The sequence below is a fragment of the Solea solea genome, chromosome 2 (assembly GCF_958295425.1).
Source record: "Solea solea chromosome 2, fSolSol10.1, whole genome shotgun sequence".
In the NCBI taxonomy this organism is placed as follows: domain Eukaryota; kingdom Metazoa; phylum Chordata; class Actinopteri; order Pleuronectiformes; family Soleidae; genus Solea; species Solea solea.
Window position 1 is genome coordinate 31,162,493 of NC_081135.1, and position 26,379 is coordinate 31,188,871.

The 26,379-nt window shown below is 42.7% G+C and overlaps 1 protein-coding gene across 2 annotated transcripts in view; it reads left to right on the top strand.

Moving 5' to 3' along the window:
* The first annotated feature begins 19,254 nt into the window (after window positions 1-19,254).
* LOC131477395 (neuropilin-2-like) overlaps window positions 19,255-26,379 on the top strand; it is a 78,707-nt gene continuing 71,582 nt past the window's right edge. The window contains exon 1 of one of the 2 annotated variants that reach the window (XM_058654833.1): window positions 19,255-20,197. In XM_058654833.1, the coding sequence (XP_058510816.1) occupies window positions 20,122-20,197 (76 nt within the window). In that variant the 5' untranslated portion in view covers window positions 19,255-20,121. The remainder of the gene's footprint in view (window positions 20,198-26,379) is intronic. The other variant, XM_058654834.1, reaches the window with a different exon arrangement.

The following is a 26,379-nucleotide window of genomic DNA, read 5'->3' on the forward strand; positions in this document are numbered from 1 at the left end:
GTGTGTGTACTAATATAACATGAAATAAGACTTGGCCCAAATGAAATGATCTAATAATAATAATCAGTGTTAATTCTGTTGTGGTCGTTGTTGTAAAATAAATCAGTGTACGGGTCATGAGAGGAGTCAAAATACTGAGAGACTGCAGCGGGTCAGAGGTTGCAGCTGTGGACGTGTCTCTAATGCGCGTTGAGGATGGATTGGTTTCATGCGCGCGCACAGATGTGGCCACGTGCGTCCTCACACCACCTCAGAACGTGCGTTTGGTAATCAGATCAGGGGACGCAGACCTGTTCTTGGAGTTGTCCATGTGTAGAAACATGGCAGCCAGCTTGGACATCAGGAAAACTGATTTAGCAACTGATGGCTCACCTTACAATACTCACATCGTCTTTACTATACGCTAGCTTGTGAATAAATGTGTCACTTTTATCTATTACCATTACTATTACATACTAATATTACCATTAGACAGATTTTCTAGTTGCAGAGCACTCGCTTACCTGCACCAAAATCAATCTGTGTGTGTCCATATTGACATTGTCCAGTCTGGTCTTCCACATGAGTTTCTATAGTTACAGGCCACGCCCCTAGAAAAACAAGTAGTCTAAAGAAAATAAACAAAATAGACGACAGAAATCTGTGCCTGTTTCTGACCCAAATGATTATGTACTGTGTCGATCATTTAAAACGCTTCCAGTGAACGTCTGTCTCCTACATCGTTGTTGTTGTTCGAGTCACGCCGCGAGAAGACACTTTGACATCCTATCTGAGTGACTGAGACGTTCAGATTGAAACAAATCTGTAAAAATCTGATCTGAATCACATTCAGTGTTCAAAGAAAATCAGATCTCATGTGTTTTTTTAGCTGTTCAGATTGCCAAGAAAAACACAATCTGGACATGCTTAACAATCCGGTTTCAGACTAAACAAGGTCTTAGTGGCGGAGACAGTAGTGGATCAACATCTTCACTTGTATCGGTATCAAATTTCTCATTATTTCCACGGAGCCGCGTGTTTGAACTGTCGTGTCTCACCTGGTGTTCTCTGTGATCATCACGAAATAATGATTTAATCACCACAACACACACACACAGCTTAGGAATCACTGCCAGTTTACATGTGATATTTATGAGCATCTGTTAAGTCACTGTTTCATATCACATCTGCTTTTGGACAACAAGAACAATAAAAATATGTAAATGACTGCGAGTTAATTACGTGTTTGGCCACATGAAAGCGCGGTGCAGGTGATCGCGGCGGAGCAGAGGTTTAACAGACTGACACTCACCGCCTGCCAGATGTTTGCTGAATGATGCACGTTTTTTGTTATTTAAACAGCGTTTTAAAAATTAATTAGGCTTCGCCGGCGTCGATGTTTGTGTGTATTTACACGTGTGTGAACAGAGACAGGTACATATATGACACACATTAATGTGCTGTCATGGGAAATCTCCTGTGGCCGCATGTGTCTGTTCATTCAGCTGATCACAGGTGAATTGGTGAATTTTAATTCAGTCGTGTGGATGGATAGAAAAGGTCGGGGCACAGAAATGAATATGAAGTAGTATATGAAGATATGGTATAGGCGTGAAATCAGGAATTGCTCTCATTTTCATTGTTTTTTTTGGTCTTTTTTTGTTTCATTACTCATTTTGGTTTGTTGAAATGAAATGTCATTAGGCCAGAGAGGCTCCAGCAACATGCCCGGAGTCTGTAGTTCAGCTATTAACAGTTGATTATCCATCATGTTGCACCATTTTCATGTTGCGCTGCAGAGGAACGGGCTGACCGCATGATCTGATAAACTCAGATGAACCACTGCTGGATATATATGAACACGAGTTCTCCGAGGCAGAAGGAAATGATCTGTGAAACTGAGCCAAAACCTCCTTTTTTTTCTTTTTTTTGTCTTGTTCTCTGTCTTTGAACTGGCTCTGGTTACTCCTGCTCTCTTTTCTGTCTCATTCTCTCTGCCTTTACAGTCATGCACTTACACTTTTGGCACCCTAAAGCTTTTGCAAAGAAAAAAAAACCCTAAAACCCTCAGTGTGTGCATTATTAATGGCATCCTGTTGGTCCAGCGGTCTGCAACATCTGTGTCAGTAACGTCTCCACTTTGTGTCGTGGCGTGTGGTCTTTCCCTCACTGACACGTTGGCTCCCGTTCCAATTTAAAAGTGAGTTTTTAAGTCTCTTGGCCCTGCAGAATATGTCCATAATGAGGAGTTCATCAAAGGGATGGCTCTCAGTTATCACTTTTAATGGGCACCTGGATAGAACTAACGCAGCCTCATACGCCAATCTCGCCATAAATCCCGCCTCCGTGTAGGTGAGAGTATTCATTTCAACAGCAACACAAGTCTAAAATGATTAAACGGCTGCATCAACACCCCAAAAAAGTCACACCGTAATCTCCATGAAGGGAGGATTTATTGATCAACCTCACAGCCGTGTTGAATATAAATGTGTTTCTCTTAGTGACACCCCCGCACGTGGACTACACTATGTTCACACACAACTACAGTAAATGGAATATGGTAGCCCATATTGCTGCAGCATGTTAGTTGCCTGGCAATGCAATGAGCCGCGTTCCAGAAATAAACACAATGACCGCGGGTAAGAGAGGAAGAAAAGAAAATCAGAATTATTTCTTCTTCTATTATTATAAAATCAGAGGAATCCTTTATTTGACTTTTGCCTTGTTATCGTGGCATGAACATGTGTCCTCAGAGACAAAAAAAGACAAAAAAGAATCACCGTCCCTTTTTTGTATCATGATGCTGTTTCTTGCGGGTTACATGTGATCATACATACAGACATCAGTCTTTGATCTTTCTGTTTGTTCTTACCCATGTTGAAGTGTGAGTGTGTGTGTGTGAGTGTGTGCGCTGTTTGTAAGTGGGTGTTAATTGATGCATTCTCTCCTTTTGTCTGTTTAATGGGAAAGCACTTCTCATTAAACTGTCACTCACAAATCTGTGTTCATGTGTGCATGGCACAAGAGAAAGAAGGAGAAAAAAAAAACTGGAGCAGGTCATTATAATACAGTGTGAAAGGAGAAGTGAGAGGTTGTGAAAGAGGGAGAGAGAGTGAGGGAGAGAGAGAGAGAGAGCAGAGGTGCAGAAGAACAGGCCATTACAACAATTAGTGTGCCGTTTAAAAAGCTTCCCCTTACAGCCGTTTGATATTGAAATGAAACAATGTGTCTCCACAGGAGGCTATTGGGGAAATTAGACCAACATTACATTAAATGACACACACGCACTTGTTCTTCATCACCTGTTAAAGGCTTGTCGCGCCCCCGCTCCCCACCACACACACACACACACACACACACACTCTCCCAATTCAGTCATTCCATTTAAAATAATTAAATTCAGACTCAGTTATGTTTTTCTCTCCGACTCCGAGTCAAATGTGTTGCACTGATTCTGACACAAACATGATGAAAAAGGCCGTTTTACATTCGATCACTTTGCATTGATGTGTGTTGATGAGGGAGGAAGAAGTCTTGGATGCGGTGAGTGGGAGCTCCACAGTGACGGTGGCTCCTGAACACAGAGCTGTTTTCACTGTACAGTCCTAGCACGACTCGGCTCGGCATGGCTTGACTTTTAGACATTTTGGTTTGACTCTTTTTTATTATTATTTAAAAAAAAATTTTAGTACCTGCTCTGGCGAGGTGTGACGTCGACAGACCGCCGGCCACTGATTGGTCAGAGAGTGTCGTCACTGGAAGAGTCGTGAGCGTGACGTCCGTACAAGGAGTACAGAACTAGTCTTTATAATGAACTGATTCTAATGACTCAGTACACTGAAAACAACCGCCCACCTTCACGAGGTACTATAGTAATGGAAAACGACATAGGACTGTATAGTGGAAAAGCGCCATAACACTAAGGGCGCTATAATTGTACAACCCACTGGTTCTATTTTAGACGACTGTCCACATCAGTTTTATCAGTTTTACGAATCAATCTCATATTCCAGTCCAAAAACCCCACAGAGCAAACCAACCACCAAATCCCAGGTATACCATTCATTTTAGTGTGAAAGAAGCTTTAGAGGTTGATTCCACAAGATCACGTTCACTGTTTTTGTCAAACAACTAATGTGACGGCGTTAAATACCGACATTTATACAACGTTCAGTGTAATGGTGTGGTTCAGCATGGATGTGCATGAAATATAATACATTGCCCCCCCCACTTTTTTTTCCCTCCTGACTCAACAGCGTGTGCAATAATTGAAGCCTTTTCTATTCATGTAAATGGTGAAAAGTGGGTTTATAGTATCAGCAGGTTTTATTCACACATGAACGGTGCAAGGGTAATTTTACGCCACTGTGTTAGACTGTGATGGTGAAAAGAGAGAGAATTTGACCATAAATCCAATCTTACAACAATTCCTTTCTTTCTGTAATCAGTCAAGACGGCTAATTTCACCTGCACACACACACACACACACACACACACACACACACACACACACAATTGCAGAGTAAAACTCACTCACTGCTTTGTGTTTTGTAAACTGTACTTGTTTTTTTTCTTCTCGGTTTTGCCCAGAGGGATCAATATAATTTTATCTGACTTTTTGGGAAAAACAATTTTTTGGAGACTTAGTAATGCAGTCAGTGGCACGGCTATGGAACTTCATTTGCAGTGAAGATGACGCCATGATGGATGGATGGATGGATGGATGGATGGATGGATATTTTCTCAAAATTTGAGTTGTGGCTCCTTGGTTTAATTACAGTCACTGGGCCATTGCTCTGACTGACTGTGTTTTAGTGTTTCCTTCCTGCAGTTGGTGCTTGTGCCTGTATGTGTACTTAGGAGTCACAATCCATTAATTTTGATGCAGTATAGAGCAGCAGTAGGGAGTCACACCAAGACAGCAATTAAGTTTATTGGGAGTATTGTCATTGTTTAAGCAGAAAAATGTGTTTGTGTGAGTGACTTTGTTGTGTTTTAAACCTTTTAAACACAGAGCGTATCGCAGACGACACTTTGCGTTACCGTGAATACGCGACGGTTTCTGAAAGCTGAGAAGTTTCACTCGCAAAGCCAGCGAATCAGCGTCTTTGTCACCAGAATTTAAATGTTTTATACTGTTCAAATTTAAAATGTTCATGTACAGCTTCAGTGTGTTTCTTCATTTTAAATTGTTAATACACTATTTTAACATGCAGTCAATTGTAAATAACTGCCAGATAGTGAAAGTTATTCTGGGAAAAATGGGCAAAAGCACTTAGACACAGGATCATTTTCTGGTCCTTTAATGCTTATAATAATAAGCCCAAAAAAAGGTGTTAAAGGGTTAATAGCTCTCCACCGAGTCTTAAATGGACCTGCGTGTGTGGTGGAAGCAGCGCTTAGCTTTGCTGAAAGGTTCCCGTCTTTCCGCCTCCACTGGACTGAATAATAGTGCTGACTTTCTGACCACCTGCTCTGAACACTGACTATATGATCGACTTAAAGTATTGACTGGCTAACTGACCGGCTGAATGACGAAGTGACCACTAAACGCGCTTGCAGAAGCAGTTCTCAACTGACCATTTGTCTTTTGTCTGGTTTATTATGGCGCCGTAAAACTGCCGCGCGAGAGAAGAACCCTAAAAAGATGGAGCTGTAAATAGAGAATCTGTGTGTGTGTGTGTGAGAGAGAGAAGGAGAGAGAGAGAGAGAGAGAGAAGGAGAGAGGGATGCTTCATTAATTCCTTTGTATTTCTCCATGTGCCTTGTTCTGAGGCCATTCGGAGCTATAAAGATGAGAGAAGCAGATGGAAAAGGGGAAAGCATAAAAGACTGAGTTACAGTGGTCTTTCCCATTGTCGTAGATTCCCTCCATTTTTCGCCTTCCAATCTCAACTCCCTTGTCTTGTCACTAAATCTGGAGAAAAAGAAAAAGAAAAAAGAAAAGAGGAAAAAAATATATTAGACAGGCAAGACAAGTAGCCACCACTGAAACTGGGAGAGATATGGAAAAAAAAAAAGGACATGGAAACCAGAAACAGCTGGTTCATGCAACAACAACAACAGCAGATTATTCCTAATAAATAAGTGACTGTACATCTCTCTCTCACTCACACACACACAAATAGTCTGTCTCCATGCGTGACTGCAGTGCACATCACATTGATTAGCATTCATTTCCCGGAGCCTTCTTGTAAAACTTTAGATTTGTCTTCACCTTTAATAGATTTGTTTTATGAGTTCTGACTTGTTTCCCTCATAAAGATGACCCGGCCTTGTAATGTGAATGAGCAAGGTCCCCACATCATGAGTAATAGCAGTAATCTAACACACACACACACACACACTCGCACACAAGTTTTTAGTAGTATTCTTTATAAGACTGTGTGTATTCTGTCTTGCTGAGCGCTCACAGAAAACAAATAAAAGAGTGAGGAATGAAGCTTTAGTACTCGCCGTCTTCATATGAGAGAGAGAGGGGGGGGGGGGCAGAGGGGAGGGAAGGGGGGAGAAGTAAAGTTATATTTTAGGAGAAGGAGAAAATGAGAAAGAATAGTTGTGAGGGGGTAAAAAAAATCAAGACAAATCATATGAGCAGACATGTACTGTTTTTACTCACATGAGGCTGAGAGAGATCGATAGAGTCTACCTGCACGGGTCAGGCCGACTGACGTTTAGTCAAATGCACTGGTGCTTTGTAATAATGCAGGGGGAAAAAAAGGTCTTTCAATTCCTGCTCTTCTCTCTTTTACACAACAGTCACGATGACTGTGACTGTGTGACTGATCAAACATGGCCTTTGACCTAGATTTCAGGCCAGTGCTTTGACGATCAGACATGATCAGTCATGTCTCCCGTTTGGACAGAGGTGACTGGAAATCGGCGTATGTTACACTCCCACAGATTGTGTGTGTGTGTGTGTGTGTGTGTGTGTGTGTGTGTGTGTGTGTGTGTGTGTGTGTGTGTGTGTGTGTGTGTGTGTGTGTGTGTGTGTGTGTGTGTGTGTGTGTGTGTGTGTGTGTGTGTGTGTGTGTGTGTGTGTGTGTGTGGGTATTACTAATGTTGTGGGGACCTAAAACTGTTTACACAGTCACATTATGGGGACTTGTCTTCCTTGTGGGGACAAAAATCAAGTCCCCACAACGTAAATGACTACATTTTAAGGTGAAGATATGTTTTAAGGTTAGGTTGAGGTTAGGGTTAGGGTAAGGTTAGGCTCAGGGTTAGGATTAGGCCAGTAGTAATTGTGGTTAAGGTTAGAGTAAGTCTCCAGGAAATGAATGTAAGTCAATGCAATGTCCCCTCAAGTCATGAATGTCCAACATGTGTGTGTGTGTGTGTCTGTCTGTCTGTCTGTCTGTCTGTCTGTCTGCTTGCTTCCTGTCCTTTTTTTAACCATATTCTCTATAATTTTCTCAGTTAAGCCTGTATAATAGCATTATAAGAAACTGTGTGTGTGTGTGTGTGTGTGTGTCTTCTTTCTATACAGTAAGCCATTTATATCACAAGGCAACATTATGCCCTTTTATATTTGTGTGTGTGTGTGTTTGGTGGTGTCTGCTAACACAGTGTTGTAGGTCTGGGAGATTAAACAGCTGTTAACCCCCCTGGTGCCCATCTTCTTCCACCCATTTCAGACGCTGTCTATCAACCAACGCTCCTCAATCACTTAGCATCTATTAATATCTGTGTGTGTGTGTGTGTTGTGGTTTGTGTAGGGAAGGGTGGGTTTGTGTGTGTGTGTGTGTGTGTATGTGGTCAACCATTTAATTGAAATGACAGCTCCAAATCAAATTTGTGCGCCATAGTAGCCGCCCCTCATATCCTGTTCTCATCTTTCCTTGCTCAGCATACTTATGCACTCACACATGCACACACACACACACACACACACACACACACACACACACGAGAGACACAAGAGAAAGAGAGAGAGAGAGTTCAGAATCTGGTCATTTCCTCATGGTAGATTATATGGTAATCTGATGGTAATCTGAAGACTCCAGGTGCTAAATCTACCAGCTGCAGGAAATGGAATTTTACTCGAGGCAATTCCATCCCTCCGTTCCTCCATTCACCCACCGACTCTCACCCATCTACTTATTCATCCATCCATCCTTCCATCCACTGAAAACCCATTCTTTCACCCAGTGATATCTGTGTCTGCACATTGATTTATTATTTTCAGAACCCCTGTCGTCCATTTATTAACTTTGTATCCGCCTGTCCGTCCATCCGTCTGTCAAAAAACAGGATTTTCTCTGGAAAGTAACTGTGCATCCCTCTCCTTTTCCAACCCCTCCCCACAGTCACACGTCCCTCTATCTCTGCTAGACTGCAAAAATAGGATTTTCACATGGAGGTAAGACCGATCATTATATCACTCCCTCACTTCTGCTCTTGGCTTCTCTTCCCTCTTCCTCCCCCATTTATTCCCTCCCTTATTCACATCATCATCAAAGTGGTAATCCTCAACTCCCCAAGTCCGCAGTTTTTGGCAGCAGTGTGAATTCCGACTTAATTTCTGGCGAAAACACCGTGACACATTGATGTTTTTAGCCAGCCTTACTTTTTACAACTTGGGACAGCGCTCAGTATTTTTTTTTTGTTTCGTTTTATTAGCTCCTTGAAATCGCTCACTCTCCGCTGGGTTTGAGTGAGTTAAAGATACCGAACAGTAACAACTGTAAAATTGGCGCTGAACTCTGTTGTAGTTTTCTTCTTCTTCTTCTTCTTCTACTTGACTCGTTTAGCACTCGAAATGCTATTAATTGCTTCTTTCTGTTTTTTTTTTATTGCGGTTCACCCAGGTTCACAAACCCTAGGCATACAGACTCATTTGATTGAAAGAATGTTTATAAAGTCACATAGAAAGATGTCAGATTTGTCTCTCTGTCCCGATCCAAAGACTTCTCTAAAAGAGAAATTGTGTTTTTCCACATCCGAGCAACAAAGAATCAAACAGGTGGATCCTCCACAACCTGTTCTCGGTGCATGTTTTGAAAGGAAATAATGACGGCCTCAGAAAAGTAGGCTCAAAACTTCAGACTACTTTTTGTATTGGTATTATAGTTAATGATCTGTGCTGTGTTCATCTGCAGCTCTGTTGCTATGGGACACCGGTAACGTGATAGGTAAATTCCCCCGCGGGCCAGACCAAGTGGTTTTGGTTGTCTGTGCTGCCGACAATGTATTCCAGCTGGAATAATCTTCAAACTCATGTATCTCTCACTTAAATACAGCGTCCAGATTTGTAATTCAGTTTGGACTTGCAGCAACATGCCACCTCAAACAGCTCATTTTCGGATTTTTCCATTGCACAGTGTAATTTTCTGTCTCACCACTGCCTTATTTGGTATCCCCCTCACTCTGCTTTCTCCCCTTTACTGCCTGGTATGTCCTTCTTAAATTTCTGTTTTGAGATATGGTGGCCAGGCCGTTTCTTCATCTCGCATCATCTGCCACCCTGTCACATTCCTTCTAGTGTCATCCTTCCGTCCGATACCCCATCAATCCTGTACGTATGGTTCAATAAAGGTCAACAATATTCACCATCTCAGTCCCTTATACGACTGGTACGGTACACGATGTTTGAATTGAGCTGTATGAACGGCGCAGCCACAATGGGAGACTTGTGTGTGTGTTTGCTTATGTGTAAATGACTATTGTTTCCCTTAATTACTGGCTAAGCAACATCTAGATCACTTCAAGATGTTTACAGTCAACATTAGCATACAGAGGGCATTGAAGAAGGGGGGACATAATCTGTCTCCTTACAAATGGAAGGAAGGAAGGACAGGAGGAAGGAAGGAAGAAAAAAGAAGAAAGGATTAGAAGTAGGAAAGGATGTTGGTGTGTAATATGCCTCTTGTGCAAAGGTGTAGGGAGAGTTTAGAAAGGAGGATGTGAAGGACATTAACGGAGACAAGGAAAGCCAGGTGTGTGTGTGTGTGTGTGTAAGAAATGAAGAACAAGAGCACAAGAGTGAAAAAGGCCACATGCTGTTGAAACATGACACACTGATACAATCCATGTAATCAGCCTTTTAAAGGGTTAGAGGCCACTTTATCAGTGTTTCCTGACCCATCATCTTATCACCATCAGGTTCCGCTCCGTCTCTGCATCTGTGTGTGTGTGTAAGTGTCGATGCTGTCTGTGGTCATGATTAAGCCATTACTGATAACCCTATCACTGAGTGTCATCTAAGACAACAGGGGACCACAAACACCCCCGCAAACAAAACCACTGCTACACTCTCAGCCCACAGGGGATTGACTCCTCAAACACAGTCAGACATACTCACACCCACACACACACACACACACACACACACACACAAGCACACAAACGTCCCTGAGGCTGTTGTTATTTTTAAGGTCATTAGATAGACAGGGATTTTAAGTTGTTCTTCCTGTGGTCATTGCAAGTATTTGTTTGTGTGTGTGTGTGTCCCATAATGTAAATGGTACATTTTAAGTTAAAGTTAGGCTGAGGTCAGGGTTAGGTTAAGGTTAGGGTTAGGGTTAGGCCTGTAGTAATGATGGTGAAGGTTAGAGTAAGTTAGTAAGGAAATCGATGTAATTCGATGTAATGTCCTCTGAAGACATGGAAACCAGTGTGTGTGTGTGTGTGTGTGTGTGTGAGATAAACTGGTGACCACTGACCCATCCCTCCCTGTATTAGTGTTACACTTGAGTAACTTGCCCATAAGCAGGTCTGTCTTTTGTTTCCCTTCAACAATACCACCACACATACAACCACACTGTCTGTAATTGGAAGGTAGTGAATTGTGAAAAACAGCGTGCGCGTGCGTGCGCGTGCGTGCGCGTGCGTGCGCGTGCGTGCGCGTGCGTGCGCGTGCGTGCGCGTGTACACTAAAGTACAGTTAGTTCCAGTTGCTGAGCTTCCATCGGTGGCGCCTTAAATAGAGAAGAATGGGCGCGACCAATGAACTGATCTGTAGTAAGACTGACGGGAGAGCGGAGAAAACAATAGAGGTGGATGAAAGAGGACGGGTGTGTGAAGGGAGGAGTGAGAACAGGGGTTTTTCTCTCCTCCTCTCATTTTCTTGGTGCTGCAGCTTTGTGGGCAGACAGCGACTGATTGATGGTTCTAAACGCAGAGCCGCGGCTGTCACACCTAAACTATCAAATGTCATCTTAAGAGAATCAAAGAGACTAAATCTCGACACGATCAGACCCATGCCCCGGCTAACTTGTTGTTCTTCTGGGATCATAAAAACCTTAAATAATTCCTAAAAGCTTTGTGCTGTGTGCCACTCGACATTGAGCACCCTCTGTTCAGTTCAGGTGACCATAGACTGACACTAACTGCATCCCCTATAATGTGTTTATATAAAGAACAGAAACTGCTGAGTCACTTCAAAAACCTCTGTGTGCTTTCACTGCACACAACCTGAACCCTCACATCTACTTTAAAGGCACAACATATCTGCTCAGAGGAAATGTTTGTGGTTCGGTCGTTGCTTGACAATATTTTCCATTTCTTCCATGCAGCCTGTATAAAGGTGTTTGGCCATTAAGGCCTGACAAAGTTATCGCCCGTACTAAAACTTCTCTCCAGGGACTGCGGTGCAAAAACAACAGTAAAAGCTGCTTTGCATGAATAATGTTCAATACAGAAAACACAGTTACGGTGATTTGTAACTTGGTGTTAAGTATATTTTTGAAGTAAATTAAAGTCCTGCAAGAGTCATTTAAACAAACTAATAACAACAGAGCCATTCCTCATATGCACTTATAATCACTGTTTAGCGAAGTCAGGGCCACATTTCATTCTCTAAATGTTTCACACAGCAGCTCTAAGAAAAATCTGATTTGAGATAATTAACATTTAAGCTATGAGCCTTGCAATCCTTCCTTTTTGCAGCTTAATTGCATTATATTTGAGCAAAAAGTATGAAAAGTGGCTCCGAGGTAGAAAAGTCTCTTGACATCTTTATGGTGCCTGTCATTTCTGCAAAGTTACACAATGCAGCTGCTGCGCTACCGAGTGAGTCGGACACCAGGAGAGGAGAGGAGAGGAGAGGAGAGGAGAGGAGAGGAGCGGAGCGGAGAGGAGAGGAGAGGAGAGGAGAGGAGAGGAGAGGAGAGGAGAGGCATGCTTCTTTACAACCACATGGAAGAGAAGGAAGAAACACAGAATATAAAAAGAGACAGCAGGATTTGGACAATGCAGACATGCAAAAGCTGCTTTTCCACTACATGGTCTCAGCTTGACTCGTCTCGGCACAGCACAGCATGGCACGTTGTATTTTTTTTTACTTTTCCATTAGAGATAGTACCTGGTACTTTTTGTAGTACCTGCTCTGACGAGGTTCCAAGCGAACTGAGCTGATACTGTGTGTGACGTCCACTGACTGGTCAGAGAGTGTGAGCAACACGAGAATCAAGACGAACAATGCCGAACTGTAGATCAGTTAAAAAGACTCAGAAATCCTGAACACTTGAGTTAATCTCCAACATTTAGCAGGGAAATGTCTAAAATCTCAATATTTAACAGAGGAGTCTGGTGTATTTAGGATCACGAGTGGCTAGTCGCATCTCATGCACTCAGTCATGCAGGAAGTACTGAACAAATCGAGTCACTCGTCACCAAACCGCGTAGAGTCGTGCCGTGCTGTGCCGTGCTGTGCCGTGCTGGCGTGCCGGGACCATGTAGTGGAAAAGCGGCAAAAGAGACTAAATATAGGAGGGGAAAGCACAGAAGGAGTAAAAGTTAGGGAAAGACAAGAGGAAACAATGTGTGGAAGATCAATGACAAAGAGAACAAGTTATTAGAAAGAGAGTAAAACTCCGCTCAGCTCTGACTGTGATCCCTGGACACTGCTTGTGTGTGTCAGTGAACAAACGCCTGTGCCTGTGCCTGTTTGTGTGGGTGCCGTTGTGTGTGTGTATATTTGTCTCCCTCTATCACCTCTGTGTCCTTGCTAATAACTGAGTGGACTCCCTGCAGTCTCCACAGGCTGTACTGTGATTATCACTGCTTAGTTGTTCCCACACAGACACACACACACACACACACATACACAAATAGAGTACCAGAAACATAACACAGACACACACGTAAAGGTATACACAGGAAAACACATGCAGTATAGTGTATTGTACATATAATATAGAGAGATAGAAATAATCCCTGAGCATGTCTGTGCATGTTCATTGTAGACTTGTCAACTTCATATGTGTGAGCTTCTTTTTATATGTTCAGGCATGTGGGTGTGCGTCTGTGAAAGTGTGCGTCTCTGCGTGTGTGTAAAGCTTCACATCTTCTGTGTCTGTGTGTGTGTGTGTGTGTGTGTGTGTGTGTGTCCTTGTGGCTTGTCTCCACTCAGCTCCATATCAGTGAAGCCCATGTTAGCGTTGACACACTAATTTACTGTGGCTGCTCAGTAATATGGCTTATTGATGAGGCCGCAGGGAGAGTGCGCGCTTGTATGTGAATCGTGTGTGTGCGTGTGTGCATGTGTGCATGTGTGTGTTTGCATTACTGAGTGTTTTCAGTGCCGCCGCTGTACTAACACTGGAGATTAAATATCTGGCCATGCTACAGATTAATACGCTCAGTCCACGGGTGATGTATGCACACATAAATATTTACTCTCGCCGCGGAAGAGAATGTGTCTGTTTGTGAGACACTTTGATGGCTATGCGGAATCACTTATTTATTTATTTTTAGAGCGCGTGGGCTCGCGGGGAATGTATTTTTCTAATGATCCCACATTTCTGCCCCTGTGTTTACACACAAAAACGAGTGAGATGAAGAGAAATGGGATCCAGGAGCTGGGTAGAAATCTTGGAACTGGAAATTTCATTTTGAAACAGTGGTGAAAAATGGGACGTAACGCAGCCACTGCAGCGTCCCCGGAGTCCAGAGGTGCCAACGAGGCGACTCCACACACACACACACAGTCGCACTCAGGTATTAAACAGAAAGAAAGAAAAACAAGAAAAACTCCTTCACTGAGGAGAGTTTCCAAATATGCCTTCGCAGACATCTTTTAACTCTCTGACATGCAGACACATACACAAACATTGACTCACCGACACACACACACACACACACACACAGGGAGCGGTTGATGGACACCGGGCTGCTGGTTCCTCTGAGATCACTACATTCTCCATGTGCCATTAAACTCAAAGATGGATGGAAGGAGGGGAGCAGTGGCAGAGTGGTAATCAGGAAGATCGAGAGCACGAGAGACATCTCGGTGGGCCGCTAACATTTTGGGGCTGATTACTTTGAAGGTAGACCTGCTAACACTGCTGAGACTCACAGCAGCCTAATCCAATAAAGCAACGGGAAAGAAAATGTTAAATAATGAAATAAAACTTTGCATTACACTACAGTAACAATATGGTAATATTAGCATGTACTCGTATGGCAATAATTGTGTAACAGAGAAGTAATATCAGCATAATACCATCTTAATTCAACTTCCTAATAACAATGAAAGATGCATTGCAACATAATTATATAGCAATGATATAGTTTTGACAGTTGTTACCTGGATATTACTTTAATATAAGCTCTTTATCACTAAATATCTAACATATTACATTGTAATGTTGAGTGTTATGAATGTATAATAAAGAAAAAGCATGTGACAAGAGCAAGGCAGTGAGGTTAGGTTGTTTACTTTTTACTTTTGTGCAACACGTGCATCACACTTTGTCCCACAAGTAAAGAAACGTGTCAAATCGAATGTAAAGACCAAGTAAAGAGGGTAAGACATGAAGATGAAGAGGTAGTAAAAATGACAGAAACACAACAGAACCCAAAAAAAAAACAAGAATCCCAAACTTTTGAAGTAGTTAAAAATAAAACAAGTGAATTCATAAATTCCTTCATCAAATGCAAATGCAAAGGAGCCGTCGAGGGGGACGTGGTGTGTCGGCGAGGTGTGGACAGGGCCAGTAGAGCCTGTCGACAGGCCAGCAGACAAGTTCTCCCCCTGACGCAGAGCAAGGATCAGCTTACCCTCTACTGGTTTCACAGCTCCGTTGCAACACACACATAAGAATGTTTTTCTAAAAACCCATTCAGTGGCTGAACCCAGCAGAGGCAGGTTAATAAAATCAACTCGGGGGGGCTTATGCACCATGTCAAGGTGCCCCAACTGCCCCGACTTGTTTCCAAGATAAATACAGTGTTGCAAGAACAGTGGAGCGGGTGGAGGGGGTTACGGTGATGTTAGAACCAAATATGGTAAGTTAATGCTAAACCTCAAGCATATTCTATAGCTGCTGGTGGTAGTCGGAGTCCTCCTTCAGGAATGAATCAATGAAAATCGTTATCCTGGCAGATGAGAAACAGTGGTTAAAGCTGCAGTAGGCAAGATGGCTAGAAGCCCAGAGCCCCTCCCACCAGATGAGCACAAACTAACAAAAATTCCTCATAGTTATTTATTTTTATTGCTTTGGACGTTTTAACCAAGTGTAAAACAGTCATGCCGTTACCCATGAAAATAAGATGTGCAGTTTTGAAGCCTCCAGATTCATGGTTTGACCTCCGTCACTTCACCCAAAAAACATAGAGTTCTTATTTTATTCATTTGCAGCGGTACATGTGTTATTCGATCATCAGACAGTGGATCTCAGATTCATTCCCACAACAACAGAGGAAGTTGGGATTGTCGACGTCAGAGTCACTTCCTTCAAAGAAAATAAAAGTCCTGCACTGTGATTCTGTCAAGTTTTATGAGTAAAAGGTCTGTAATTAAATTTAAACAAACAATTCATTCTTCATTTGACCAAGTGGGAAAAAAATGGGGGGAACCACCCTTTAAAGTTTTTACAGCTGGAAATCACCTGCACCTGCAACCAGGCTCCTATTGGATGATACCAGCTGTCAATCACGCTCATCTCCACTCATATGTGCCATATTCTATTGTCTCTTTCCCTCTTAAGTCCCTGAAAGTCGCGCTTGAGACCAGGCTCGTCTTCCCACAAACATCCATTCAAAGGAAGGTCATTTGCAACCAGCAGAGTTGCCCCCTGGTGGCTATTTAATATATTCTTACGTCTTACTTCACCCAGCAAACGGGAACACCACGTCCAGTGTGTGTGAGCAGTCTGTAGTGATAACCAATTTAAAGCATCATAACATTTTAAATCAATTTTGGGATCTTATATTCCATGCTATAATGTGCAAATAAATTAATAAACTAAACTACAGATGCTGAAGTAGTTTCCTCAATCCTGCTTAGTGGAACAGCCAATATGTGTGTGTGTGTGTGTGTGTGTGTGTGTGTGTGTGTGCTCTCTCTCTGTGATTGGTTTATTTCTTCAGTTTCAGAAAACAGGAGGAGAAGGAGAAGTTCTGTCTCCGATCACTTGATTTTCATTATGCTGAAAGGTCACAATGGAGCTGTACTGTTCAATAACAAACTAAAAAAATCCAGCTTACCTCAGCTTTCATTTAAAATAATGTATAAACACTTGAGTTAGGGAGTAAGTGCTCTTAGTTTTCAAGATCAAGTGTGTTATCCAGCCGCTTGGTATTGTGTGTGTTATATTGATGCCGTTACACCGCGATGCCAGCAGACTGACAAGCCAGCCGGCGTTGATACGAGAACTCTGCAGGCAGAGTTCACTGAGGTGGAAACACTGGGAGTATCTGCGCTGTGAGCAACAAGCATCATTTCTATCCATTGCCCTAAAATGGATTCTCTCAGTGAGGTCAGCAGTGACTTCTGGGAAAGCCAGTCCACTGCTTGGCAAGCAGAAAAGGTGTCATGATGTTGGCATATCCTAGTTTCACAACACACTGTTGTGAGCTGCGGAGAAGAATGCGTGAAGGGGAAGTCCAGCAGGATTAGGTCAGTGTGATGCGTTGGTATGAATTTCCAACGATTTGGACTCAGCTTTCATGACTATTTCTTACTTTTCCTCTCCAAATTCTCCCTGCCAAAAATGTTTTGGATACTTTTTTTTTTTGAATTCAGCACATTTCACTCCCATGTGAAACAAAAAGGCTGAACTGCTTCCACACTGTTTTTATTGTTTCATTTCCACTGAATTGCCTCTCATATTCACATTCAAGCCTCGGCAATAATAAATCAGTCAGAAGATTTCAGGTTGATATATTTGAATAAAAGGAGAGCTTTGACAGTTTAGAGGTAAGTTAAGCTGATATTAGCAGGTGATTGCTGTGTACGCTCATCACTTGACAGATTCCAGTCAAGAAACAGGCTGGTTTCAGTTACAGTGAAGAGACGCAGGACGAGGGAGGCGAGAGGGGAGAGAGAGTGGCAGGTTACAAAGGTCGTACCACTAGAGGGACCTGAGGAATGAGTGGGGTGGCAGTTAGGGCCTCTCTCCCACTCTCTCTCCACCCACACACACACACACACACACACATATATATACAGTCTTGTATAAAGTACCTAAACTGGTAAAAAAAAGTATCTTACCAGAAAATTACTTTGGAAGACGTTGAAGTCACTTTTTTCAATAATATTACTTAAGTAAAAGTCTTAAAATATATTACATGTACTGTACTGTAAAGTATCAAAACTTGCCATGGTGGCTCAGTGGTAGGGCGTGGAAGGTTGTGGGTTCAATTCCTGGCTCTGCTAGTCTATATAAAGTGTCCTTTATAGCAAGACACTTAACCCCATGTTGCAGCAGCGTGTGAATGGTTATGAAAGACATGTGAATGAGTGAAAACTGCAGTGTCAAGCAGTTCATCAAGACTAGAAAAGCTCTTTATAAATACAGACCATTAGCAACTCTAATAAATGTAAAAGTTGCAAAGTAACAAAGTTAAGTACAGATACGTACATTTTGTACTTAAGTACAGTCACAAAGTATTTGTACTTGTTACATTACACCACACCTATATATATATATATGTATATATGTATGTATATATATAGACACAACACCAACTTAATATAACATAATGTGTATATTGCTTCCTTCATCTGAAAACAGGCTCTGTCAAGCAATACTATCGGACCTGACTGAGGGAGTGTTTGCATTCAACAGCGGCAACGCAGGGGTAAGTAGATTATTTTGTAAATCTGCTGAATGATCAGGTTGTTAAAGGACACAAATAGGCCGTCACATGCCAAAAGTATTTTCCTTTGTCAACAGTTTTCATTTTCCTAGTTCTTAAATTTCACAAAATGCATATTTTATGTATATATACAACATTATCCATGATGTTATCTTCATTTTATGGGTCAAATAGGTTTCGCGGCTCCAGATTAATTATAATTGGCTGGATAGGGGACAAAAATGTCTCTTTTCATCCTAAAGGTTGCCGACCCCTGATCTATACCAAGAAGCAGAGAGAGTTGTGTGGAGCTGATAATGAGTTAAAAAATAACAGATATCACAAACTCTCATGTCAAAAGGATGCGAGAGCTATAAATATTTGTCACAAGGAAAAAAACACACACACACACACACACCCCTGTATGATTTTCTTCTCCGTCATGAAATAAATAGATGTTTAAAGGGGGGGTTTCTTCCCACAAGATAACTCTGTTGTGTCATTATGGCCTGTATGTGTGTGCATCTATGTGCCAGCATGCGCTGGGTGTGTCCTGGGAAGACCAACGTTTGGTTAGTCTGTCAGACCACAAGCGTTTGGTATCGCTGCGCAGGCCCTTAAACACACCTACCACCAAAACCCTACGGGGAGGGAGAGGGAGGAGGCCGGCGGTGTTTGGTGGGTGTGGATGAGTGGGTGGGTGTGTGCACCAGGCTGTGTTTGAATTTCTCTACCCAGTAGCTTGACCATTATTACCACAATGACTGCTTTGAATGAGAGCGTGTGTCCCCTTTGTATACAAAAGTTTATCTTTGATGTTATTTTTAAGGATCACTGTGAAACATACAAAGTATTTTTGGAAACGTGATTTTTGTCATGCATGTTGTAATTAGCACCGTGTTCCTGTGCTACAAAGATGTGGGCCCCTGTTTTCTCTTTATTACCAGAGAGAGAGAGAATGGAGAGATGGAGAGATGGAGGGAAATTATATAGATTTTTATAAAAGGAAAGCATAGATGGAGAGAGAGTGGTTAAGATAGGGTGAGGTAAAAAAGAGAGAGAGAGAAGGAGAGAGGGAGTAAAACTGCTCTTTAATCAGTGAGGGGCTATATGGAGGCGGGCAGAGGTGCCTACTGTAATCCGATACACGTGCGCGCGCGTGGCGTGCATGCGCGCCGAGACGGGGGGGATTGAGTGAGCAGTCCTGCACGATGCCACAAACCCGGCGGAGATCGGAGAGGAAGGAGAGAGAGAGAGAGAGAGAGAGAGAGAGAGAGGGAGAGAGAGAGCGCGAGGACAGGACGCACTGGCGCAGCCGCGCATGCAGAGAGAAAGCGAGGAGACACAGTCAACGTGTTTGAGTGAAGAAACGCTCAGTTTGCACGAGGAGACTGAAGAGGCTGCACGTCTGTTTCTCCTCATCAGACTTTACGCACGCAACGCACGCGCACCGGAGCTCCTGACCAGTGTTTTGCGCAAAAAGCGGACAGTCATCGAAAAGTATAAGGACGCGCGTTGGGACAATATTTTTGTGTTTCTTACTCACAGGTGGTTTTGACACGTAAACGCGCCACTTGGGGAGTCAGTCACGGCAAAAGAGTTGGGAGTATTTTTTCCCCCGCAGATGGAAAAAGACGCGAGTTTCTTGTATTAATTTATTTGTTTGCCTGTAGACGCTTCTTTTCTTTTTCTGCTTCTTTTTTTGCGTTTTGAAGAAGTGATTTATCATTTCTTTGACATTTGTGATTCTGCACACAGCTGTGTGAGGTTTTATCCCCCCACGCGCGTTTCGCTTGACACAGTGGACACCGTGCCCGCGAGCACCGGCATGGGTTTCCCGATCTTAAAAATGTGGTTATTGGACAAACTGCGCTGATAACAGATGTAGACGCGCGGTGTCTCACGCGGGCACACGTTTAAGTTAAAAAGCAGCCTTGATATTCTTGGAGAGCAGCGCGAGCGCAGCCCGGCGTTTGTGGTGGAGGTTTGGACACGAGTCTTGTTGCGCTTGAGTGGAACAGAAAACTGAGAGACTGTGGAGCTTGTTCCGTCTCTGATACAGAATAACAACCACAGACGTAGATAACGGACGATTTTTCTCCATATTCGAGGGGGAAGATGGATGTATTCATTTGGCTCTGTGGATGTTTACTGGCTTTTCTCTGGCCTCCAGCGGTCACAGCAGAGGAAGGAGGTAGGTTTGACACTTTCCCAGCCGTGTCACATAGGTGTTACATGGAAACTGGACTGTTTCTCCACCACACCACCACAACTACTCTGTGAAACACGTGTTTTATTCTTGCTATCATTACATATTTTGTTATCAGTGGCACAAATAATGCGTCGTCACAGTATAGTCCTCGCGGAATTGACCCATCGCCCTCGTGTGTTTAGAGAGGTTAAAAAAAAGTTAAAACTACGAACTAAACACAGCTACAAATAAACTATCATAATAACTGTATTCCCTGCATGCTTTGGCTTTCACACATCTGTTCCCACCTACAGTAGTATTTAATCTGCAGCTGAATCAATGGCTTTTCTCGGGAGAGCCATCCCATAATGAAAAAATCACTATAATGTGCCTCTAATTTTGCTACCGGGACTACTTTTAGTGGCAGCTGCTGTGTTTAAGGCGCCATCTCGGTTTAGTTTCGTGACATTTTCGCATTGTTTCATGTCAGTCTGTGTCACTGATGGAGTCATCATGTCTCACCCGGGGCTCTTACCGGCAGCTCTGTCTGCATAATTCAGCTGCGCACAGAGCGTGAACGCGGCCAATGTGGCCAGGTTGTCTCTGGTCACACGGAGGTCCGATTCCCACTCCGTTTCCACCGACTCAGGCTGCGGGGCTCTGTCACACACTGTCACGGCTCCGTGCATGAGTGATGGGGTCAGGGCTATCAGCTGCGTTAACACTTAGCGCTTTACACTCTATTAAAAAGTGGCACGGAACAGAACGGTTTTCGCTCGCTGCTCCTCGGGGCTCGCGCGTTTAACGTCGATGTTTTTGCGCGCATCCAAGCGATCGCTCTTTTACGCACAGGGAGGACTCAGATAGAGCAGCTCAATGGCTGTTGTTGTTGTTGTTTTTTAGTTTGAAACAAACAAGAGTGTTGTTATTGTTGAGGTTGTTGTGTTACAGGTGGGGTTTATAATAGGGAACGCTGTGTTCCTAAGCAAATGCGAGCCAGAAGAACTTTAGTTAGTATTTTATTAGTGTAAAAACAAATAAAACACACGTTTTATAACTAATTTTATCGTGGAAATCTACCTTTTGTGGAATTTTTTGTCAGACACAATGACGCCTGCCATTACACTAATATATTCTCCCTGTTTCTAATCAAACAAAGAGCAGGCACTTGGCAAAAACGTTTGATTCCTCTCCATGGTCCACTTTCTGCTTTGAGATATATTTGTGTAAAAGTGTAAAAGAGGGGGAATTTGTTGTTATATTGATTTAGGGCTTATTGAGGAGGTGAGCTGGGGCTTTTGCAGATCTCATGACTTGGATTGAGTGGCCCCTCTCTGCCAAATGTTGTTGTGGAGGAACACAGAGAGAGAGAGGGAGGGAGAGCAGTGAGGGATACTTTGCATCACATTTCACCTTGAATGTGACGAGATGAAGATATGTGTCATGGAACAGATTGCTGTGTGTGGATATTTCCATGTCAACTGAAATCGGAGTCAGTTCAGGCCACCGTGACCTATCAGCTGGAGGGTCCTACTTGTCCCAGTCCAAAAATGTTGAGCTTTTGCTGTAAATCCTACAGGTTATCTGAGCAACAGCATGCGCTGACCTGTGTTTGCAGTCGGTACCAAAGCAGGGAGGCGTGAGTTTGAGGGTTTTCGCGGCACAGTAAATTCACAGGGAAGCTGCGGTGCTAAAGGTTGATGGATAAAGTGTTTAACTTTGAGGCTGTGGTCTGTGTTTGAGTCATTGTTTGACCACAGAGCACTTCTTCTTTTAGCCATGTCATCACAGGGTCTATTTAAATCAACTGCCTAATCAGTCAATGTGGTCTGATGATGTCATTTTTTTTTTTTTATCTTGATTTAAAAGTATTAAAAACAGATTAATCATTAAGGGCTCCATCCGGCTGCTATCTCTTCCTGGTACGCTGGAACACACACACACACACACACACACACACACACACACACACACATTGAGTGGCTTCCTCAGTAGTAAACTTTTAAAAGATGCCTCTTCTCTGTCGTCTCCGGAGAGATGTACAAGAAGAAGTGTAGTCAGAGTTAAAAAGTGTAGATATATATATATATATATATATATATATATATATATATATATATATATATATAAATATAGCAGGAGACAGGAGGGAGGTACAGTGGGAGGAAGTAACAGGGACAGGCACAAAAAAAAACAAGTGAAGCAAACGGAAGAATGATTTTTTCGCTGCGCTGTTTGATCCTGTTTCTTCATTCTGTTTGATCACAGCTGTGCCTGCAAGGGAGATAAATGGACATAATTGGCCACTCAAGACCAGCTGTCTGCCTCTATAGTGTCTCTACTGAAATATGCTGGTTGATGAAACAGGCTCACCATGAGCCACAGTGGAGGAGTAAGCAAGCAGTGGGTTAAATTGCCCACAGGTACGCAACTGAGGACTGGTTAAAAAGACAGGGGTTTTTTCCACCCCCCCTGAACATGATGGGGTTTTAAAAGTCCCGACATGGGAGGAGCCTCTTCCTAACATTGTTGGGGTGAAAGAGTCAACGAGTCCACTGACTTAGGTTCATTAATTCTGCAAACGGTTGCACTTCAGATCTTCAGTGTGCCTGTGTAATGCAGAGCCGTCATCCGCCTGCTTATTTAAGATTTTAAGATTTAAGATTTCAAGTACAGTACTGACTCGCGTACACACAGTGTGAGTGTCTGTTGTTTTCCAGCCTCTGGCTCTTAACCTCACACCTCACATAACCAGGTGCAGCACCCCCCCCCCCCCCCCCCGTGAGGTTGACTTGTAATAATTACATTTTACAGTGGCCCAGTGGGTCATGATGCCATCAATAAAACAAACCATCCATGTCATTTTCTCACACAAAGGGGTTAAACATTGGTTCGCCACACAACAAAAGGACTCTGTGCCACAAACACAGTAGCTCAGTGCTATAGAGCAAACGAGTTATTAGCTTGTGCCAGTACAGATATTCAAATTGAACCCGATTTGAACTGTAGTTCCTTAAGCTGTGATAATTACTCAGCATATTTATAGATTGGTACGTGAACTTTGGAACCATTTAAAGTACAGCGGCGTTTATGAAGTTTATTATAGTATGATTCCCATTTTAGTCCTTCCTAATCTGTACTGCGTCATCACGTGTGAGGTGTTGAGGTGCCGACGATGATGATGATGATGATGACGGTATATTAAAAATCAAAAAATGTCATGACATTTAAAGCGCTGTCCAAAGCACTGAGAAACGATAAGAAGGATGAAAGATAAGTGGGAAAAGATGGAAAGGGACGGAAACCTAAAGACAGAGAGAGGGAACGAGAGCACGAGAGGGCAACAGTGGGAAAAAAAGGAGGAAAGCAACAGAGTGTGAAGAAGCAGTTCAGTGGAGCCACCTGCAGTAAAGAAACCTGGATTTATTACTCTCTTCTGTGAAGAACAAGAGGTGTTATGTGGAAGATAATGTATATTATCAGTATGTCATGTGGAAAATGGAGGAAAATAAACAAATCTTTCCAAAGAGGCCACAAGGCAGCTATAAATATATTATCCAAATCAAATTAATTTCAGCTCATGTGTTGAAACTGTGTTTGTGACTCTTGTGTGTGTGTGAGTGTGTGTGTGAGAGAGGGGGAGAGAGGGAGGGAGAGAGGGGTGACACTTTGCTGCAGACATTCTTCAAAACTGATTTCATCCGAATTATCTCGCAGGTAGCAGGTGTTTTCCGCCATGTTTCAGGATTAAGGGTTTGCTCTGTTTCATTTGGTAATACAGATTACTGCTTTGTTGGGCTTTTTTTTTATTTTTTCCATCTGTTCGATATTAAAATCCTAAAATATCCTAAAAAATATGTATGAAATGAACGTGAAATAATTAAAAAAAAACGGGGAATGAAATTCATAAATCAAATGATTTGAAGGATTTTTTTTTGTTTCACAGTCATTACATTAGCAGCAGAGGTGCAGAGGCCCACTGACATTCACAGCATACAGTCAGTGAACCGTCCACTCTCTCTCTCTCTCTCTCTCTCTCCCTCTCTCTCTCTCTCTCTCTCTCTCTCTCTCTCTCTGCCTGTCTCTTGTCAGTAAAAGGGAAAGGACAATTAGCGGGTCCAGGAGGATGTTCTAATTACAGTTATCATGTCATTAGTAAACTGCTAGTATTCTAGTTTCTTCATTGGCCAGTGGTAATGACTGAAGTAATTAGAGAGGAGGGTGAGATCTCTCTCTCTCTCTCTCTCTCTCTCTCTCTCTGTGTATTTATATCTTTGTGAAGAAAAAGCAGAGATCGTGGAAATCCTTTGAATGAGGCTATTTGCTTGTTCTCACTTCTTTTACAACACACACACACACACGTCCAGTGTGTCTGAGCTTGTGCATTACAGCTAAGCCTTCTGTGTCCTCAGCAGTCCCTCCAGAGCTAGTGTGCCGTGCGAGGCCACAGGTTGTTTTCCTTCCTTCCTTCTCTCTCTCTCTCTCTCTCTCTCTCTCTCTCTCTCTCTCTCTCTCTCTCTCTCTCTCTGTCTCTCTCTCTCTCTCTCGCTTCACGCTAAATCATGCTGTTGTTTCCCTATTTTCATGGCACCTCACCTCTGCTTTAATGGTGCATTCTGTCTCTTTCTCCACACCTCCCCGTGTCGGTGTTTTCTCTCTCTTCTTCTTCGCTCGCCGTCTTCGCTGCCTCACTTCACAGCGGTGGGAAACCTCATTCTTTTCAGGTTCTGCCTTTTCTCTCAGACACTCTCAGTTTATGTTTTCCTCGGCTGGCTTTTTTTTTTTTTTTTTTTTTTACAGCACATTGTACCTGCATACATTTTAAATGTCTTTTGACATGAGGATGAAAAGTTTCCTCGCAACAGTTGTCCGTGAACTTTGAAATAACAGGAGTTGTTGTTGTTGTTGTTGTTGTTGTTGTTGTTGTGAATCTTCCTCGGGTTTATTACAACACTTGACCCCACGTTGTTCAGTGGCGTGACTGAAGGCAACCTGGAATAGGAATAAACACAATGTCAACAGAAGTTAATGGGAGCAGATATCACAGCATCAAACAGGCAGTTATGCTTTAACGGCCTCTGTGATTATAGTGGATGTGTAAGACTGTTAAATAAGTGAAAATAAATAAATACACATACATAATAAATGTAAACATGGCATTTTACAATGTCAAATGTGCATATTTTTGCATAATCTGTGCATTTATCTATTTATTTACCTATACTTGTTGCCTATAAGGAAGTGCAATCATCTCTATAGCAACATATTTTAATACGTGTGAAGAACGTGAATGAATAGTGCACCTAAAAAAAAACCCAGAACAAAACATGGACACTGAAGCTGTTCCTGGAACTCTTTCTACCTAGTTCATTTTCTCATTAAACATAATTTCCACCTCTTTAGTTGCACTCTTTTGTTTTTCAGTCATTTCTTCCTCTTCCTCTTCCTCTTAAGATCTTAAGTCTTTATCCTCCCTCCGTCTGTCCACTGTGCCATCGTCTCTCCCCTCTTTCCAGACAGGTCACGTATAGGGTTTTCTCCCGTCAGTTCTCTTTTCTTTCTTCTTTCCTTCTCTCGTCACCTCTTCTTTCTCAGAGACACAGTTGTGTTTGTAATATTCCACCCAAGCACAGCCCCACCTGTTTGTGTGCATGTATGGATCGTGTTTTCTGTCCAGTGATCTTTTTTCTGAGCTGCTGACTTTCTCTTTTCAAATGATGAGAGACAGATGTTCTGGCACTGCTCTCTCTTCTTCTTCTTCTTCTCCTCCTCCTCCTCGTCATCCCACTCTGCCTCCTTCTCCCTTTCTTTCTTTCTCTCTCCTCTCTCGCTCTGTCCATTCCTGAGGTTTTCTGGGTTTCAATGACTAAAAGCTTGGTTTGAATCCAAAGAAGACATTTTCAGGCCGTTGCTTTCAGGGTTTCTCCCGAGTCGTACGAAAAGCTTTTTACTGCAAATGTATCTCTATTTCCACCATTTAAGGTAACAGTGCCTGAGGTATTTTGTGAGTACTTTGCGATGCCGGAGCCAAACCGTTTTCCTGAAAATGCATAGTAAATTGTAATAATGCCTGGAAATCAATGGCGGAATTAGCATTTTCCTCCTGCAGGCTTTGATGCAGATGTTCAGAGTTTATTGATTGTTGTGTTCGGGGGGGGGGGGGGGGGGGGTGACTTGTTTGCAAC